Raw genomic sequence first — 17,903 nt, forward strand, 5'->3', positions numbered from 1 at the left:
TTTGGCTGATGCCACAAACTGCCTCCTGGAAAAAAAATGTAAGTGTCAGGAGTCCATTAACAGCTCAAAACAAATCCAATCCAATTCCAGAAATGTACTCAGATAAAAGCAACTGTTTCACAAAATATAAAAAATAGGAAAAGCGATGATAGGCAGGTGCATACAGGAGGTGTGTAGGTAAAGATGCAGCATGTTTGTTGTCCTGGTGCAGCACGAATGCAGGTGTATAGGAGATGGATCTCAATTAATAAGAGAGCCCAGTAAGAGGCTCAATAACATGACATTTAATTCTTGAGAACCAAATCTGAAGATCCAGATTGTGAAGGCGCTAATTCTCTCTAATATCCTGTAAGACTGCGCTTTCCATGATTGCTGGGTTTACAGCTGCGCCTGAGTAATGAAGCAGGGATTTAATGACAAAATATGGGTCTTGGTTAAATGCATGTGGGTTAATTAAAGGTGCAGAAGCACAATAGTTTTAGTCTAACATAGCCTGCACACAAAAGTGGATGCCTGTTTGTTTCTATTTCCCCACTTTAGAGGTCAGAGGTGAAGTGAAGGGATGAGCAGCAATTTAATTTATTAACCAGTGCTTTACTGTCTCCAACCCATGGTTGCAAACTGAGGTTCACTAAATGGACTAAAATCCTCATTAGAATATAAAGCAAACATGAGAAACAGGGACATGGAATTAAACAAAAAAGGCAAATTTACATATTTGTCTTTCAGCTTTAGTCTTAGTAACATTTCTGAATTCCAGACAAATGAAATCAGTGGGAGCTTCTTAGTTAAGACTAGCAAAATAAATATACCTACTACAATGTCACACCTATTTATCTTTAACTTGAGTGGCACTCAGTAGAAGGCCTAACAGTCTCCTTAAATTGTATCTCACTGCACATACAGCAGATCATAAGACAAGTAAAAACAAGAAAGAAAACCAGGATACACGGATGGTTAAAAATGTGTGCTGTATAATGAAATTATAAGAGTATGGTGTAAACCATGGTAACAGGATAACAGCTGTGAAAACGGATTGTAAGAATGTAGATACATACTGAATGATTACAGTGTTCAGAGTGCTCTGAGGCACGCATAATTAAAAACAATTTTTTTAATTAAACTAAAAAAAAATTTTTTTATTCATTTAATTTAATTTTTCTTTTTTTATATTTAATTAATTTAAATTTACATAGCGTAATATATTTTGCAATTAATAGGTGATTGAAATCCCGCCAATTTTAAGAGTTCAGTATATTGCCGGCACGAAGATAAGAAAGTTTGGGGATCCCGCGACCTTCGTGTTGAAGAACGACCACTCTACCCACTAGGCTAACCGCCTGCTGAATACCATGAGGGACTAAGAGAAGATGGACAAATCATCTTGTGTGTGTCAATCTATGCTGCTTTTTATACACACTTCAGAAAAAATATTTTCTACTTTACTACCTTACTTAAAAGTTACTTTTATATTTTTGGATTTTAGATACTGGAGGATTTAACATGCTTTATAAACCTATTGTTAGAGAATAATCTAGTAGTTTCCAAACTTGTCTTCTGACGCCTTACAAGAATCACAGTCTGCTGCTGCTTGTTTTCCATGTGATGTCCTGAGGCTGCCCCCTTAGTTTGTGCAGCTTGTGATTAACAGGTAGCATCAGATGAATAAATACTGTAGTATATGAATCCATTTATATATATAGCTGATGTGTAAAAGATGAATAAATATAGCAGTGGATAAGCAAATCTAAAGCAGATGAGTAAGTATAAGTATATAGTAGCTGTGTAAAAATGTGATGTCACCTTTGCACGAGGGGTGGGGGGGCTTCGGTTTAAAATTCTTTATTTGCCCTCTTTTCCTCCACTTAAGAGGATTCACATTGGGCTCAGTACCCCTCCCGGTCACTAGAGGGCGGTGGAGTCGCGGCTCTGCTGCAGCACTTTAAACCGGATGTGCGTTTGATCTCCGGCGGTAAACACAGCGCAGTCAACATGGCGTCCTCCGTGAAGAAGGCAGCCCACGACATAGAAACTCGAAAGCGAACCGACGATGTGCTTCTGTCGGAGGGCATCGACTTCGGCTCCCTGCTGCTGTCCCCGGCCGTGCTGGAGGGGCTGTCGGCGGCGGGCTTCCGGAAGCCGTCCCCCATCCAGCTGAAGGCCATCCCGCTGGGCCGCTGCGGACTGGGTGCGTTCGGGAAACTCACGTTAATAACAAGTTGTTTATTCAGCAACACAAAACATCTGGCAACACATGTGCTGTATATATTGTGTCATTGCAATACAATGGTTCTTGTGCAATACGTTCACTCTGCATATTGTCATGCCGCTCATATTTAGCTTGTTCTTACACTGTATGTTTTAGTTTTGATTCCATTCATAGTTTTGTATACTCCTTACTCTTTAAGTGTTACTTCTTATTTCTTACTGATGCTTAGTTTTGACTGTTGCTGCTGTAATATTGCAAATGTCCCCATGGTGGCACTAATAAAGGATTATCTTATTTTATACTGTAATATTACAGCACAATTACATACTAATATATATAATCAGATAACATGTATCAGACCTACATGATTGAAAACGTGAATATTAATCCTCTCGTTTGTACTGCATGGTGTACTCGGTGGCATCAGTCCATTAGGTGTAAACTAAATTAGACAAATTAACATAAACCTAATTTACTGGAAACGGTGTCCGTGTTAATCTGGATAATCCACAGAACCAAAGCTTTTCATTGGGACTATTCTGCAATATTGTAGTTCCAGTAAAATGATTGACAGCACAATTATGTTGTAAATGATAAAAGACCAGACACCATTGAAAGTCGATGTGCAAATCAGACACACGCAAAAATATATTTATTAATGGTGTTTATGACAATAAAGCTTTATACTATGTATCTCAGTAGAAGTCATATCCTTGAACACTGTTGTTACATATTTCCTTTTGTTGGGGGTTGTGTGAGATGCAGTGATGGCCAAATGGTGATCACGACAATGGTCATTATTGACATCATAAATATTAACCATCTTTCAAAATTATTATTTCATGAACAGAATGGATGTTTACATTTTCAGAAGAAACCCTCATGACATGAAGCATCGCTATTGCCCCCAAGCAATAGAGTCAGTCAAAATTGTAATTGTGGTTATTCCGACAAATATGTGTTAATCTCACTCTGTCTACCTGCTGCTGCAGATCTGATCGTACAGGCCAAGTCTGGTACGGGAAAGACGTGCGTGTTCTGCACCATCGCCTTGGACACGCTGGTCCCGGAGAATCCTGCGACTCAGGTGAGTGATTTCACTTCACTGTGGAGATCAAGATGATTTGTTGAATCCTATGTTGGAGTTTATGAATTAATGTGTATATAGATTCGGGAAGTGGAGATGGATAAATGGAGGTTTACATGGAGTTTTAGTTGATGCCCAGAATTAGTTTTTCGTTCTCTAATACCTCATTTTTTACATATGCAGGTGTATATGTATGTATTTAGGGGTTAAAAATTTCAGATGCTCAAGCATTTTTGTGAAATAAAAAAATTATATATAGTTTCCTTTCTAAGTGATGGTAAATATCAGTCTTTAGGTATCTTCAAAATGATAAGCATGAGCAAACACAAGTTTTATTTTGTAGTTAACCACTTTTATTTTTATAACTAACAACAGATGGTCATGAGCAGTAATCACCTAGTTTGATCTTTGGTTTTAATCTGATGAGTTTAAGCTGCTCAGTGTGAAAAGTATAAAATCAGACGGTGATTGATAAAGGAGACGTGCATCTGGCTTTGTTGATCAACTGGCTGTATTCTAGTGCAACGTAATCTTATTATCTGTTTGGTATTACTGACTGGGAACCTCCCAGCACCTGTCTCTCTTTAATCTGGTCCCAATTACTCTATATGTAAGTGGTTGTTGACGTCTAACTTTCTCAAACTAAACCTTTTTTATTCCGCAGGTTCTGGTTTTGGCTCCGACACGTGAGATCGCGGTGCAGATCCACTCAGTAGTGATGGCTGTAGGCTGTGCCATGGAGGGTCTGCAGTGCCACGTTTTCATCGGGGGCCGACCCGTTAGCCAGGACAAAACCCACCTGAAGAAGTGCCATATAGCTGTGGGGTCACCAGGTACGAGAGGCCAGTCGAATATTAACAGATGGGCCTAATCTGTTTATGTAAATGTCATGCAGTTATTTGTGTTTTGTGACTGTGTTTGTGGTCACGAGCACAGGTCGTATCAAGCAGCTCATCGAGTTGGGCATGTTGTCCACCGCCAGCATCAGGCTGTTTGTTCTGGATGAGGCAGACAAGCTCCTGGAGGAGGGCAGCTTCCAGGAGCAGATCAAGTAAGATGGATTCAGCCCTCTGTAATCTGATTTACTGTATAATACAGCACATTAACAAACCCACACATGCTGAAACTCCCCTACTTGTCGTTTACCCTCAGCTGGATATTCTCCTCTCTGCCTGTGAACAAACAGATGCTTGCTCTCTCCGCCACCTACCCAGAATCCCTTGCACAGCACCTCACCCGCTATATGAGAGAGCCCACATTTGTGCGACTCAACCCCGGTGACCTGGGCCTCAAAGGTAAAACCCTCTCTCCTGTTCCTGTTGGCTCATATTACCACCAGGTAATAATATACAGGGGGAGATTTTCAACAGAGACTCCTTCACTTTGTTAGAAATTATTTGTGGATAATAGCTCCTTGTGAGATTAAGGAAACAGGCCCTGATATTCATAGACCTCAGACACCGTGTATAATCAGTTGACGTTCTACTTGGATTACAGTTTTTCACAATTGTTAACACACGTTTTTCAAAACAATAACGGCTTTCTCAAAAATGCACACAGAAAACTCAAAACCTCACACACAAAATGTTAAACCTGACACTCCCTTTGCAAGATGGCTCTTTGCCATCAAATATCTTCACTGTTCACAAAATAGAACTCGTGTTTTCATTTGGTACACACAGCCATATTTTCAAATGACACACACATACCATTTATTGAGTACACACAACTAAGCATTTGCTTACACACTTCCAAGCATTTACAGCACACTGAAGTGCAAAATTGAAAACACAATTATCGAAATGGAACACACCATATGAATGACATGACCCTGGAGAATTAGCCATTTCTCCTTTTGTAAACTGTCTTAGTGTAGGCCTACTTTTTTCATAGTCAAACATAAAACAGCACACAAATATGCAGCAAAAAAAGGTTTATTTCAGTACACACAGAGAACAGTACAGTACTGACACAGACAGCATGAGAATGCAAGTTACAGTATGGACACAGAGAGGTCAACACAGTGGGCTACAGTGAGACACTGTAGAAAAGGAACAATATTGGATTACAGGTACAATACATGCATGTGTCAGTGCTGAATGTTTGGTACTAACAAGCACAAACTCTCGCTGTAACTCCTTGATGCGTCTGTGTTCTGTTCGAATGGGACCCTGTTCACTTGTTTCATCCGCATGGCATTCCTATGAAGAATACGGTCTAATGTAGAGAGGATGGCGGTCTGGACGTTTCTAAATGTATCAGGTCAACCAGGATCCTAGTTTTTATTTGTCTGAGTGTGATAGCGTTGTTCTCATGAACCATATCTACAATTTCAGTCTCCTGTTCGCCTGTGAAAATGCGTGTTCTTCCTCCACGGTGTGGTTCTCTTTCAGTCCTGCAAAATATAAATACTGTGAGCACACTGTATTCTATTCTATTCCATTGTTCATCAAACAAAACAAAGGCTCAAGGCACTTTTATGCTGCAGTCCTGATTGCAAATTGCTCAACAGACCTGGATGTTTAGAGATTTGAGTATTTGTGTGTTGTAGGTTGATGCTTTGAGATTTTACTTGAGAAGTGTGTGCAACAACTGAACATTGTGTGTAGTGTTTTGACAACAAGATGATGTGAAATTTACATCAGAGTGTAAAGAAGGAAAGTCAGAGTCTAATGAGATAAGGGAGTGTGAAGTAGTGCCAAATTGGGTCAAGCTATTGGTACATGAAGTGAATGTTTTGCAAATTGTACCGAATTTTTGCTTTTTGTGTGTTAACAACTGAGAAAAACTGTAATGCTCCTCCGTGTATTTTGCCCTTGTGCGCCCCCTGGCAGGTCTGAAGCAGTATTACAAGCTGGTGCAGTCCCATCCGTTACCTCACAAGGTTTTCCAGGAGAAGGTGAAGCACTTAATGGAGCTGTTCAGTAAAATCCCATTCAACCAGGCCCTCGTGTTCTCCAACCTACACACAAGGTAGCACATTATTATACTGCGTACATGTTGTAGAGTGTGTGTGCGTATATTATGTATATCTTGGAGAAACGGTTACACATGATGTTGGATTTGCTCCTCAGGGCTCAGCACCTGGCAGACATCTTGTCCTCCAAAGGCCTACCTGCTGTTTGTATCTCAGGTGAGATCTTTTTGAGCAGTGAAGTAATAACATGTTAATTTAGTCAACAGAAAATACATGCATTTACATTTTGATAAATGATTAATACAAATAGTAATGAGCAGACGTATTTATGAAGTGAATCATTAATTAGGTCACTATTATTTTCATTATAGATTGTCTGTCTTGGTCTTATTTTTTTTTTTTTTCATGATTCTTATGGAGGAAACATTTGTTGGATATAAATGTTCACTACAATTTCAAATGTGATTTCGAGAAATTCCTTTTGTCTGAGTGAAACTTAAAGGCCCCGAACTTAAAAGATATTTATTTTATGGTAATTTATTGAACGACAGTACAAAATCTTTTTTTTTTTTTTTTTGCTGTCTGTCTCAGCAGAGTTGATTCAGTTGATGTGATTAAATGTGACGGTGTGTGATGACCTTTACAGGAGGTCTAACTCAGGACCAGAGGCTGGAGGCGATGTCAAAACTGAAGCAGTACCAATGCAGGGTGCTCATCTCCACTGACCTGGTGAGATGGACACATCTCATTGCACTGCTTTCCAATTTGTCACCCACCACTTGAATCGTCTTTTTGCATGTCCTCAAATGTGTTTCCTCCTTCTCTTCCCATCAGACTTCCAGAGGTATAGACGCAGAGAAGGTCAACTTGGTGATAAACCTGGACATACCTCAGGATTGGGAAACCTACATGCACAGAATCGGACGTGCAGGGCGCTTTGGTCAGTCTCCAAAACAGTTTCATTGAGACAGAAATCAGACATCAGAGGCAACACTACTCAGCATTTTCACCTTTTCACATCATCCTATTAGAGACCAGCCAACTGATGGCACTGTGCAGGAGGGGAGAGAGTGTTTGTAGAGTCGTTACATCATTATCGAGTCTGTCCTCTGTTAAGAAAACTTCTTACTTACAGTTAAATAGAAAAAGCTTCATTTTGTTGCAATAATTTAGCAATTTTTTTTTTTTTAATTTGTATATATTTTTTTGTTTTTTAAAAGATCATATAGCAACCAACCAAATCCAGTTCAGTGTTGTAGGAATCAGTTTCTCTCCTAGTGGTATGATACCTGTCTGAAAACCTGCAGCACTTTACGTTGCTCTGAATTGGACTTGATTTGCTTCACCAGTTTCCCCTTCCTCTAAATGCTTTCAATACCGATTTGAAGGTTTGCGTCATTCTCTGAAGTATTACCGGGTTTGAACCACCTCACAAGGTCATTAGCTTCTTAATCATGTGCTATTGATGGGAATTATTTTGACTTGTGTATTGTCCTGAAAGTGTGTGAGTGTGTGTGTGCACCTGCTGCCCCTGGATACACACCCTCCTTGATCCCTCACTGTAATGTGAATGGGTTCTCATCAGGATTGCGTTTTGTTTGCAGGCACTCAGGGCCTGGCTGTGACCTACTGTTGCCATGGTGAGGAGGAGAACAAGATGATGGCCATTGCTCAAAAGTGCGGCCTGACTTTGTCCGTATTACCATGTAAGTTGACGTGTCTACATGTTTCATATGCAGGATGTGCATCTCTGTACTCTTTGTAGATGTATTCTCCTTTTAAATCAAATTATTTTCTTTACTATTCATGTGGTAAAGTAGTTCCAGTCTCATTTGTCATCTGTCTCTTTAGCCACCATAGAGACGGGGTTGATGGATGAGCCATGTGACTGGGATGTCTGCACTGAAGCTTCCACTCCAGTTTCCTTATCCCAGCATGTCTCCAAGACAGAGAAGAAGAAGCGTGTCAAGGCTGACGTCCCTGCTGCTGCTGCCGCCGCCGTCCCCTCCATCGCAGATCAACCTGTCGAGCGAAGTGCACCAACAATGCCGGAGAGGAGCCAACCACCACCCAGGAGGGGAATCCGTGGTGAAGCTACTATGAGGAAAGTGTCTCCTGTGAGTTCCTTTCGGGAGGTGCAGACTCGAAAACAGCAGCAAGACGCTCTCCCCAAAATCCCCCCGCTCAGCTCGTTCAAGAGCAGCAGGTCGAGCTTCATGACCTTTGAGGAAGCTGAGCAGGATTTCTGGAGCTTCATTAATACAGGGCTGGGGAGATCAGTGGAGGTCATCAGGGACTTCAGAGGTCGAGATGTGGACGGTGATCAGAACGGGCACAGAGAGTCCTTCATGCTCCATGATGACGGAACTCAAAGTGTAACACAAAAAACAGAAAGCTGTAAATCCAACGTTTCACGTCCAAGGTCAATTTCCAGTTCTTCAAGCTCGGACACGGAGGAGAACCAGAAGGATGACGAGAGGGTGGGAAGGTTGAATCCCACTGGAGGAGGTGAACACAGAGCAGTGACCCAACCTCACGCTGATGCTGGAAACACACCAACTGTGGCCAAGCCAAAACCAAGGCCCATCGTTTATACTACTGCGCCCAAACCATATCAGCAGAGGACCCTTGAGTCAAATGAGAAACCTTTGTTAGAATCTGCACCGAGGGTCAGGTCAAACAGGGAGGACAGTCAGGCCGCTCGGTCACAGACTGACAGACATGCATCAAGAAAGGTGAAAGAAGAGGTTGACAAACGGAGCAAAAAACTCTCCGAAAAGATGAAAAGAAAGAGGGAGAGGTATGAAGTAGATCAGGAAGAAGAGGAGGAGGAGGAGGGTGATGATGAGGATGAGGAGGAAGAGGAAAGCAGTAGTGAAGTTTACTGGAGAACCTGCTACAAAGCCTGGAATGATTACTACACCTCTATGACTCCGACTCAAGCACTAGGTTACCAAAGCTACTGCAATGCAGCCAACAGCAGGATGTTAGCTGATCGTATGAACGCTGTCTACATGGAAGAACTCCTCAAAAAGTGACCTGTCCTGAACTGTTCATAAGGAGTTCTAATGATGACGTTCTCCTGTGTGAAATAAGCCAGACTCCAATGACATACTGTTTGTGTGTGTGTGTAGATGTTCTGCTGCAAGACTTGTTATAATTTTGTTTTGCACTTCTGGTGTTACACATTGCACTTAGATTTATTTTGTTCAAACCTCCCGAGTACGTTGTGTTTTCATCAGTTACTGTTGAACCTACTCTGTGGAACGGTGGCCCTGGGACGAGAGCACTAACTTCTTGTGTGAATGAAAGTGGATGACGCATTTCTTTCATTCTCTTCATCATTGCATCATAATGCATTCCTCACTTTTTTTTTTCTTTTTGTTTTACTTTGGAGGATTGTTGGGCCTTGAGGCTCTGTTCAGTTTCATTCTGGTTGGTTATCATAACGTTCTTCACATGAATAACATGTACGGCACAGTTCTGTCACTAATAAATGACCAGCATGCAAGATGTGTTTCAAAGCCCTTTTCTCTAATGAGTCTATACATTCACAAGCTTTCACATCAACCTATTCCTAACCTCTGTTATGTTTTCACGTCTGTCAGACAAAAACAACTTGATTGAATTCCATGAAACCCGGTGGTAGGATGTGATGTGGGTCCAGATAACGTAGGGAAATATGGTGTTTTCTTGTTTGTTTTACATTTTCACTTTAAATAATATAATAATTCATGGATCTTGATATCTGTCACATTTCAGAGGCATATTTCTGAACGTATACAAGTTGATGCAGCTTGTTTAGCGCCGCCATTCGACTTTGAAGAAGTTGAGAAGATTTCTCACATTAACAGAGTATACACATCACCTCTGCTGTTTATAGAGGAAGGTGAAGAGGGAGGAGGGCACACTGCTGTTCACCGTCATCTCTTCCACAAGGTCAGACTACTCCTGCTCCTGATTACAGGACAATCAACCGCTACTGACCATCCTCACAATCAGTGCCAGAGCCAAACAAAAGGAATAACACCCTTGAACAATTCAATTCAAGCAGAGGTCCTCTTCAACTCCTCTGTACCATGTGTTCCCTCAAATCCGAGGCTGTGCTGCACACTCCCTTCCACCATGGAGATGATGGAGGTTCAGGCTCTGTGGAACCAAACCACCTGGCACCGGGACACTCGCCTGGAAGTGTGGTTCCTCCTCTTCAACTGCACAGTCCTGACCCTGGTCTTGGGTTTGCCCGGGAACCTGTGGGTGTGCTGGGTGGTGTCAAGGACCAAGAGCCTGCAGACCTGTAACAACGCGCTGCTGGTGAGCCTGGCCTCCAGCGACCTGCTCAAGTGCTCCGTGGACACGCCGCTGCTGCTGTTCTCGCTGCTGCGCTCCGGGGGGGGCGGCCCCCGGGTGCCGGTGGTCGTGTGCTCCCTGCAGCAGTTCACCTGGGCGCTGTGCAGCTGCGTCCAGCTGCTCACCCTTGTGGGCATCAGCGTGGATCGCTTCCAGGCCATCGCCTTCCCCTCCCGGACCGAGGGTCGGAAGGTGAGGGTCCGGGTCTGGATCCTGTTCATCTGGGCCAGCGGCCTCGTCCTGGCCCTGGTCTCCCTGACTCTCTCCGAGAAGGCGCTGTGTTACATGCTGTGTCGGCCTCACGGTGCCGGGGAGACCCTCCGGTCCTCGGACCCGTTCGGACCCTACGTGCTGGTCCCGGTGTGGGGCCTGTGCATCACTCTGATCGTCATCCACTACGTAAGGATTTTCCAAGTTGTGAGGCAGCACCGGAAACAAGTGTTCCACCGGGGAGTCCAGCTGCCGCCGACGGTGTCTGAGGAGGTCTGGGCCTGGCTGAGTGTCCCGGGCACAGGAGGACCGGCTCCGGGGGGGCCCTTCATCCCGGCTCCGGGGGGCCCCTTCAGCCCGCTGCCGCCCCGCCGCACGGTGCTCCTGGTAGCGGAGGCGCCCTGTGCCGCCCCTGGCACCGGGCCCCCCCCGGGGAGACGTCCTGAGATCGTCGGGGCGGTGTGTCTGATGACCCCCGGGGCCAAGGAGCGAGGGAAGAAGCGGATGGAGGGGAAGGTGGCTCAGCGGTTCGGTTACATCATCATCGCGTTCACTCTCTTCTGGATGCCCATGGTGGTTATTCTGCTGGTGAAAGTCACCTCTCGGCTGGACACGGACAGAGTGAGCTGCTTGTTTGTTTGTTTGTTGTTCATTTAACATCATATAATCAGAAAAATAGAATTGCAGCAGTGCAACCTGTAATTCTAACATTTCTTCTTTCAAAAGTGCTGTGAAAATATTAGAAAAACCAAAGTAAGGGTTAGGCAACTATTACGCAGCTGTGTCTAACAGCATCATAGTGGCAGCTAAAAATGAACAAATCAACAAAAATTGAGATGATCAATTCAATAATTCATAAATAAAATTAAAGAGAATGGCTGTTTATATCCATTCCTGTAAAGTACATTTTTGTTTTCAGACTGTTTTTGCAAATTTGCTGATGTCGCCTCAGTCTCTGAAAACTGTGATGGAGCATTTCCCAATTTTTCTGGCATGTTAGATGAAACAAATCAGCGAAAACTGAATATTAATCAATTACAGTCGTACCTCATTAAAAACACTGCTGTGCATAAAGAGACATATTCTGGTTCCCTGTGTTCTTGCACCATCCTGAGCTCTTTGCTGTGTTTCCCCACAGCTGCTGATGGAGCTGGAGACCTCGGCTGTGGTGCTGACCTGCATGCAGGCTGCGGTGGATCCCCTCATCTACACTTTGGTCACGAGACAGTTTCGCTCTGAACTCAGCAAGATCCTCTCCTCCATCCCGGGATGTCCACTGAAACCCAGAGCCTGAGGATTCCACCCTTTGATGATGGATGTCTGATGACACGTGGACTGAAGTTAAATGTACACAAGCCTGTTTCTCACACGCTCAGAGGGATTTAGAGGCAGGTGAAGAAGAGAGCCCACAGATTTTTGTATTTGTGGCAGATATAGATGTTTTTATCAGGCGTTTCACAGTCGGGACACAAGACAAGGTCATACATAATATCCAGTACCTGACAAGATACGCACAGCAGTAGTCTCAACAACGACAGGTGGCGTAGGAGGGCAAAGCAAAGAGGGAGAGGGAAAACGGACTGAGCCCAGAAAAGAGACAATCAAAGAAGAGTACTTAACAGAGAGAGAGAGAGAGAGAGAGAAAGACAAACACAATCAAAGACAAGACCTTTTGCATTTGCTGTTTGGAAATAAAAATGCAATCCTTTGACACTTGGAGCGGAAATATGCTTATAGATAATAAGTCAAACTGTGTCATTTTCAAAGTGCAGCTGACACAAAACAACCTGTCGGGAAAACAGGGAAGCGGGAAATAATTGGTGTTTAATCACTGTCCTATAGCAAATAAATTAAAATAATAAATTCAGGGAACCTCACTTGTGCCGTTACCTACGTCACATCCTCAGAGTTTTCCATCGACTCCAAATGTTGGACTTGATGTTGTGAATATAAAGTCAATGTCTTTTAACTCCCAGTTTTATAATCACACTGGAGAAAAACCGCTCTGCCGGCCTGTGCTTGTCTTCTTTTGTTCACTCCAGGTACATTTGCATACTATTTTTTTTTACTTAAACACCAATAATACTGGATCTAGGCAGTTGCTGTGACTGCGTACAGCTCTAAGGTACCAGCAGGAGTACTAAGTCACTACTAGGAATATCAGAAGTAAAACACACCCTGTTCCAACTCAGTAGTATATTTTTGGCTTCTTTATTTGAGGGGGATGATACTAACGTCGTGAACACAACGGGGGGGAGTCTAAGTCTTGTGTCGTGATGCACTGATATACTTCCACACGTGGGCTGATACGGTGATGATATGCATAATTCTAAGTCTTAGTACAAATGCACGTGTAAAATTGGTTCAGCTTTTCATTTATCTCCACCTGAAGGAAGTTAAATACTTAAAAACACCACGGTGCGTTTGGCTGCTAGTTTTGTTTTAAACACACACACTCTATTTCCACAAGAAAAGAAACGTCAGCTACAAATGGGCAGACATGATAATAGACCAATTCCAGTATTGCTTTTGAAATATGCTCTTCACTAATGGCCAGTCTGCTGATGCATGGGTGTATCTTTAGCCCTGTCTGTGTGCTCTTAATCAACCCCAGCGTCGGAGCGGCGGTGGTTGTTTCCTCTGCTACGATAGAAGCTGTTCCTCCCTCTTTTTTTGGGGGGGAGAGCCCAGCACAGGTCTCCTCCACCTGAACAAAGACCAGACCTGACCGTCTCTGCAGCCGCTTCCCCTCGAAATGACATTCAAGATGAAAAAAAGGCCAACAGAGACTCATCATCCGGGAGGTTAGCGGAGCCGAAAGGTCAGCGTCCAGAGTTACAAAGGCCAACTTTGATGGGATTCCACGATGGGCGATGCTGAAGTTACAGGGTGGCTCTGGGAGTCGAGAGAACAGAGTATAGACACGTGGACGGCTCATCCAGTGTCCTCTCGGTCTCCGTTTGTCACCGTGACAACAGACCTCGCTCCTATGAGTTGTCCAGAAGATTAACGTAAATAGGATCCTTTGAAAAACACCAAGAAAGACAAAAAGTACAAACACCAAGTTTCCTAACCACATAGAGTACACATACCCAACAGCTTCGAAAAAAATGCCCGCTGAGTTTTGGGGAAGAAAAAACATTGACAGCTATAAAGACTACTGAAAGCATACTGTTGTTCACACAGGAGGTGGGGACACAACAGGACAACAACGAGAGAGAGAGAAAGAGAAAGAGAGAGGAAAGGAAGAGAGAAAGACAGAGTGAGGGAGAGAGCGAGACAACGAGAGGACAGCTTCACTGGTTCTGCCAAACAATGGTCAAATATTACAAAATATTCTATTAACAATATTCACAAAGAACCCGGGGTCCAGCACAGATTTGTGTCAGAAATTCTCAGCAGGCTGCCTTGTGCTTTTAATTGTGGTGGTTTGAATCAAAAACATTTTCCTTTTTATTTTGTTTTTGGCTGTTTGTTAAGAATTGAGCTGTTTGAGGTCCGTCAGGCTGTAGGAGTCGAATGGTGGAAAGAAAAAAGGGGGGCGGGGGGATTGGGGGGGGGGGGATTTCAGAAAACTTTAACAGAACTCTCTTTTTTTACTGCAGCTAAACAGGCACATGTTGTGTTGAAGGCTTGGAGCTGAGGGTCTCTGACAGAAAAGTGTGCAATGAACCCTTCAGAGTGGCAGCTAGTCAAATATGCCATATACTGAGCCGTAGAGTCTTCCAGGAGAATTGAAACACAGGTTTTCAATCGACTGAGACACATTCGCACACACACGCACTCACACACATCTCCTTTCCAAAACATCACAAATCCTCTATCTAGCAAAAAGTCACATTCATTCATCCACAAATATGAAACTCCTCGGTAACGTCGTCACAGAAACACCGACCATATTTCATCTTAATAGGAATTGTCACTCTTGTGGAGTGATACTGGACCAGGAAGGGAATCGGTGGCATATTTATCTATCGTTGGGTGAGAGGATCAAAACGACACGAGTCCAAAGGGCCGGGGGGGAAATCAGAGGGGAGGAAAAAGATTCTGATTACGTATTTCATTTTTCTTTATGTTTGGGTTTTCTTCCCTTTTCCTTATTTCCCCTGCTGGAAAGGTGTCAAACTGAAGTGAAAATCATAAAAAGGTGCTTTGTGCTCAGTGACACGTGACGCACTCTGGGAACTCATCTCCGACCCTTATGGAGTTGAACTCACCTCAGCTAGAATGACACCTTAAACATATTCTTTCACCCACACACACACTTGCATACGCGCACACATGCATGCCGACCACTAACATGAATAAACTGTATCTAAAAGCCATCCTCCGTCAGTCCAGGGAGTCCATGTCGTTACAGTACATGGCCAGCAGAGGGCAGGCTCCACCCCAGCAAGGACTCTCGGATGCTTTCTCCTGTCATTCCCAGTCCTCCTCTGTCCCTCAGTCTGTCTCAGTGAGTCTTTATCTGTCTTTCTGCACGGCGGGTCTGCAGCTCCAGCTTCACAGTGCGGACACCTTCACAACGTTCTGGTAGGTGGGGCCCGCCGGCAGGTGGGCGTCGCCATCAGGGGTCGTCACGGGCGGTGTGGGAATGCTGATGATGGCTGTGGTGATCTGGCTGCTCTGGCAGTTCAGGGATGCTGGTTCGTCCACGCGCATGTTCAGACTGGAGCGACTGCACATCCCCAAAAAAAGCACAGAGAATCAAGGATTAGGATATTAGTGACCTTTCCAGAAATCCACATGGCACAACATTCAAATCAACTGTCCCAGTGTAATAACAGTGGGACGCCGGTGGAGCCAAACCCACAGCTGCCTCACTGCCTGATCCAAAAGGTATCTCTTGTAAGTTGGAAGATGAGAAAAAAAGGAGAAGTGACAGGTGGAGCTTTACTTGTGTTCCTAGCTCGGCGCTGACAACAGACACTGTGACGAAGTGAACATTACTATTCTGAAAGTGTACGAAAAGCAAGGGCATCAAAAGTTGGTGGTTAAACCCAGTGCTTACCTAAACCAGAAGAAAAGAAATGTGGAAGCTTCTATAAACTTTTTTAATTACATCCCAGTATCAACTTTTAAAACGAAATTTAAAAGTGTATAGAAACTTCAACTGGTGTGCAGACATTTCTTCTGTTCTAACATTATTGTGACCGCTGATTGTGAACACTATCATTGGGATGCTGGTGGTGTCAGAGCCACTGAGCGTCTCTGCTGCTCTGCTCAGCTTTCAGCTGCTCGTGAATTGGTTTGCAGCCTTTCCCAGGAAACAACAAGAGAGTTGGAGTAAACATTGGCTGGCGAAGAAATTTGAGAGGCTCTCTGAATAAACATGTATTCCTCCGTGTGGAGTTTGTGGACTGAACCAACGGTGGATGCTGCATAAATATTTGCCGTGTACTTGTCGGATGGCCGAGGAAATAAACCCCATCGGGATTCTCATGTTGCTCGGTGACGTCTGGGCAGGTAAGAGGGCAGTTGTTTGCAAACTCGTTAATTCAACAGCTGATGATGGACGACTTTGTTCTGTTGCTGATGACTAGTTATCAAAAATCACTTTATTAACCGATTTAATTTCAGCCTCTAACCTGGTTATGAATAATCCTGGGGGAAAAAAGGTAAAAATTCCCTGTATGACCTCACTCAGTGCAAAATGCCCTTCCTTGCATTCTTAGATAACTAAAATATTTGATAAGAGTAAGTTAATCTTTGAGGTAATATTGTGGGAACAATCTGACAGTAAATTAGAAGCTAGTTGTCGGTTGTCATGAGTTACACAAAAATTAATTAGGCTTATTGTAGCTGGTGATAGAAAGACTTGATCAGTCGCCCGTAACATTACTCCTACGTGGTCAGAGGGTGAGAAGACAGGATGCTGCACTGCACAGTAGAGATTATGAAATCTCTGGGAAAAATTACATTTTCACTGGATGTTTTCTCGACTTTTGTCTGAACACAATGTGACAAAGTTTGGAAACAAAGCTGTTAAAAAACAATATTGTCAAAAATCGAATTCAGATTCCCCCAAAAAATGTTTGATGGAAAATAAGCGCAGTAGAAATGGTGTCTGCACCTCTTTGTCAAATCTGATTTAATACACAACAGTGTATAAGTAAGCGAGAGTGTATATTTCTTTAAAGTGATTTTAGAAACCCCCCAGCACACAAATTGAAGGATATTAGAGTCTTTTTGTTTCCATCCGTGGGGAATCCAGATCTCACCTGGTGCTGATGTGGATGGTGCTGAGCTCCTGCAAACCTTGATGGTGTGTGTGCGTCAAAGGCTGCATGTGCGCCGGGCCGCTGGCGTTCTGTAAAGGGGTGTGGTGCTTCTTGCTCCGGCGGGTGCAGCAGGTGCCCGTCACGCCTTCTCGGCTGGAGAGGGAGGGGCTTCGAGATGGGTAGTTTTGCATCCCCGCCTCCAGGTAGCTCTGCTGGTAATACTGCTCATCCACAAACTCGTGGTTCTGGAGATGAAGAGAGCGGTACCGGAAAAGGGCCAAACACACACAGAGAGAGAGAGAGAGAGAGAGAGGGAGTCATAAAAAAGAAGTGACATTTACAACATGTATATTTTATGACTATGTACTGTGCGTGATTTGATATAGTTTGTCGTTTTCTGCTTCATAGCCTCGGTCAATAACTGCTGAGAATGTGATTATGTTTTATATTGGCGTGTGTGTGTGTGTGTGTGTGTGTGTGTGTGTGTGTGTGTGTGTGTGTGTATGTGTGTGTGTGTGTGTGTACGCTCACATTGTAAACATGATTTTAGTGTTTAGCTCAGAATCAATTCTCCAGGGTCTCAGCTCCTCAAAGCAGCTATAACTTGTATATTAACAATTGATCACATGACTACTTGTATGTGAAAAGGGTGATGAGCCCAGTTCATCACCCGAATCAGAGCATCGCATCGGCCCAACTGAGCTTTGCGGTGTCTTCCAGATTATTGTTCTGGCTTGATGGCCCACGGCTGTGATGGTTCACTCTCACTCTCCCGGTGGAGCTGTTTGTCGGCCACGACAGTGAAAAAGCTCCAAACAAACACTGTGTGAACTCTACCTGCTCCGAACAGCAGTCTGACAAAGATAGAGACCTGCTGGAGAATTGAGCAGCAGCTAAACAGAGAGGATT

The 17,903-nt window shown here is 43.7% G+C and overlaps 3 protein-coding genes across 4 annotated transcripts in view; 2 read left to right on the forward strand and 1 right to left on the reverse strand.

Annotated features, from left to right (window-relative positions):
- The first annotated feature begins 1,992 nt into the window (after window positions 1-1,992).
- On the forward strand, window positions 1,993-9,724 carry ddx20 (DEAD (Asp-Glu-Ala-Asp) box polypeptide 20). Its single transcript, XM_061074924.1, has 11 exons — window positions 1,993-2,188; window positions 3,202-3,296; window positions 3,961-4,129; window positions 4,233-4,347; window positions 4,449-4,591; window positions 6,131-6,269; window positions 6,371-6,429; window positions 6,860-6,942; window positions 7,048-7,153; window positions 7,818-7,919; window positions 8,065-9,724. Exons 1-11 carry the CDS (start codon window positions 1,993-1,995, stop codon window positions 9,249-9,251), a joined length of 2,394 nt encoding a protein of 797 aa, XP_060930907.1. The 3' UTR covers window positions 9,252-9,724.
- A 614-nt stretch (window positions 9,725-10,338) lies between these two features.
- On the forward strand, window positions 10,339-12,579 carry LOC133005003 (gastrin/cholecystokinin type B receptor-like). Its single transcript, XM_061074593.1, has 2 exons — window positions 10,339-11,394; window positions 11,912-12,579. Exons 1-2 carry the CDS (start codon window positions 10,339-10,341, stop codon window positions 12,065-12,067), a joined length of 1,212 nt encoding a protein of 403 aa, XP_060930576.1. The 3' UTR covers window positions 12,068-12,579.
- Window positions 12,580-15,276: 2,697 nt separating this feature from the next.
- kcnd3 (potassium voltage-gated channel, Shal-related subfamily, member 3) overlaps window positions 15,277-17,903 on the reverse strand; it is a 92,367-nt gene continuing 89,740 nt past the window's right edge. The window contains exons 5-6 of one of the 2 annotated variants that reach the window (XM_061075281.1): window positions 16,995-17,297; window positions 15,277-15,451 (exon numbers count right to left, since the gene is read on the reverse strand). In XM_061075281.1, the coding sequence (XP_060931264.1) occupies window positions 15,277-15,451; window positions 16,995-17,297 (478 nt within the window). The remainder of the gene's footprint in view (window positions 15,452-16,994; window positions 17,298-17,903) is intronic. The other variant, XM_061075282.1, reaches the window with a different exon arrangement.

This window comes from Limanda limanda, chromosome 7, assembly GCF_963576545.1.
Source record: "Limanda limanda chromosome 7, fLimLim1.1, whole genome shotgun sequence".
NCBI lineage: Eukaryota > Metazoa > Chordata > Actinopteri > Pleuronectiformes > Pleuronectidae > Limanda > Limanda limanda.

Excerpts from the sequence above, each read along its gene's own strand:
- ddx20 (XM_061074924.1), top strand. The coding sequence starts at position 1,993 with ATGGCGTCCTCCGTGAAGAAGGCAGCCCACGACATAGAAACTCGAAAG. Across the intron at positions 3,297-3,960 it reads CGGAGAATCCTGCGACTCAG|GTTCTGGTTTTGGCTCCGAC; the intron begins GTGAGTGATTTC and ends TTTATTCCGCAG. Across the intron at positions 4,130-4,232 it reads TATAGCTGTGGGGTCACCAG|GTCGTATCAAGCAGCTCATC; the intron begins GTACGAGAGGCC and ends TCACGAGCACAG.
- LOC133005003 (XM_061074593.1), top strand. The coding sequence starts at position 10,339 with ATGGAGATGATGGAGGTTCAGGCTCTGTGGAACCAAACCACCTGGCAC. Across the intron at positions 11,395-11,911 it reads CTCGGCTGGACACGGACAGA|CTGCTGATGGAGCTGGAGAC; the intron begins GTGAGCTGCTTG and ends GTTTCCCCACAG.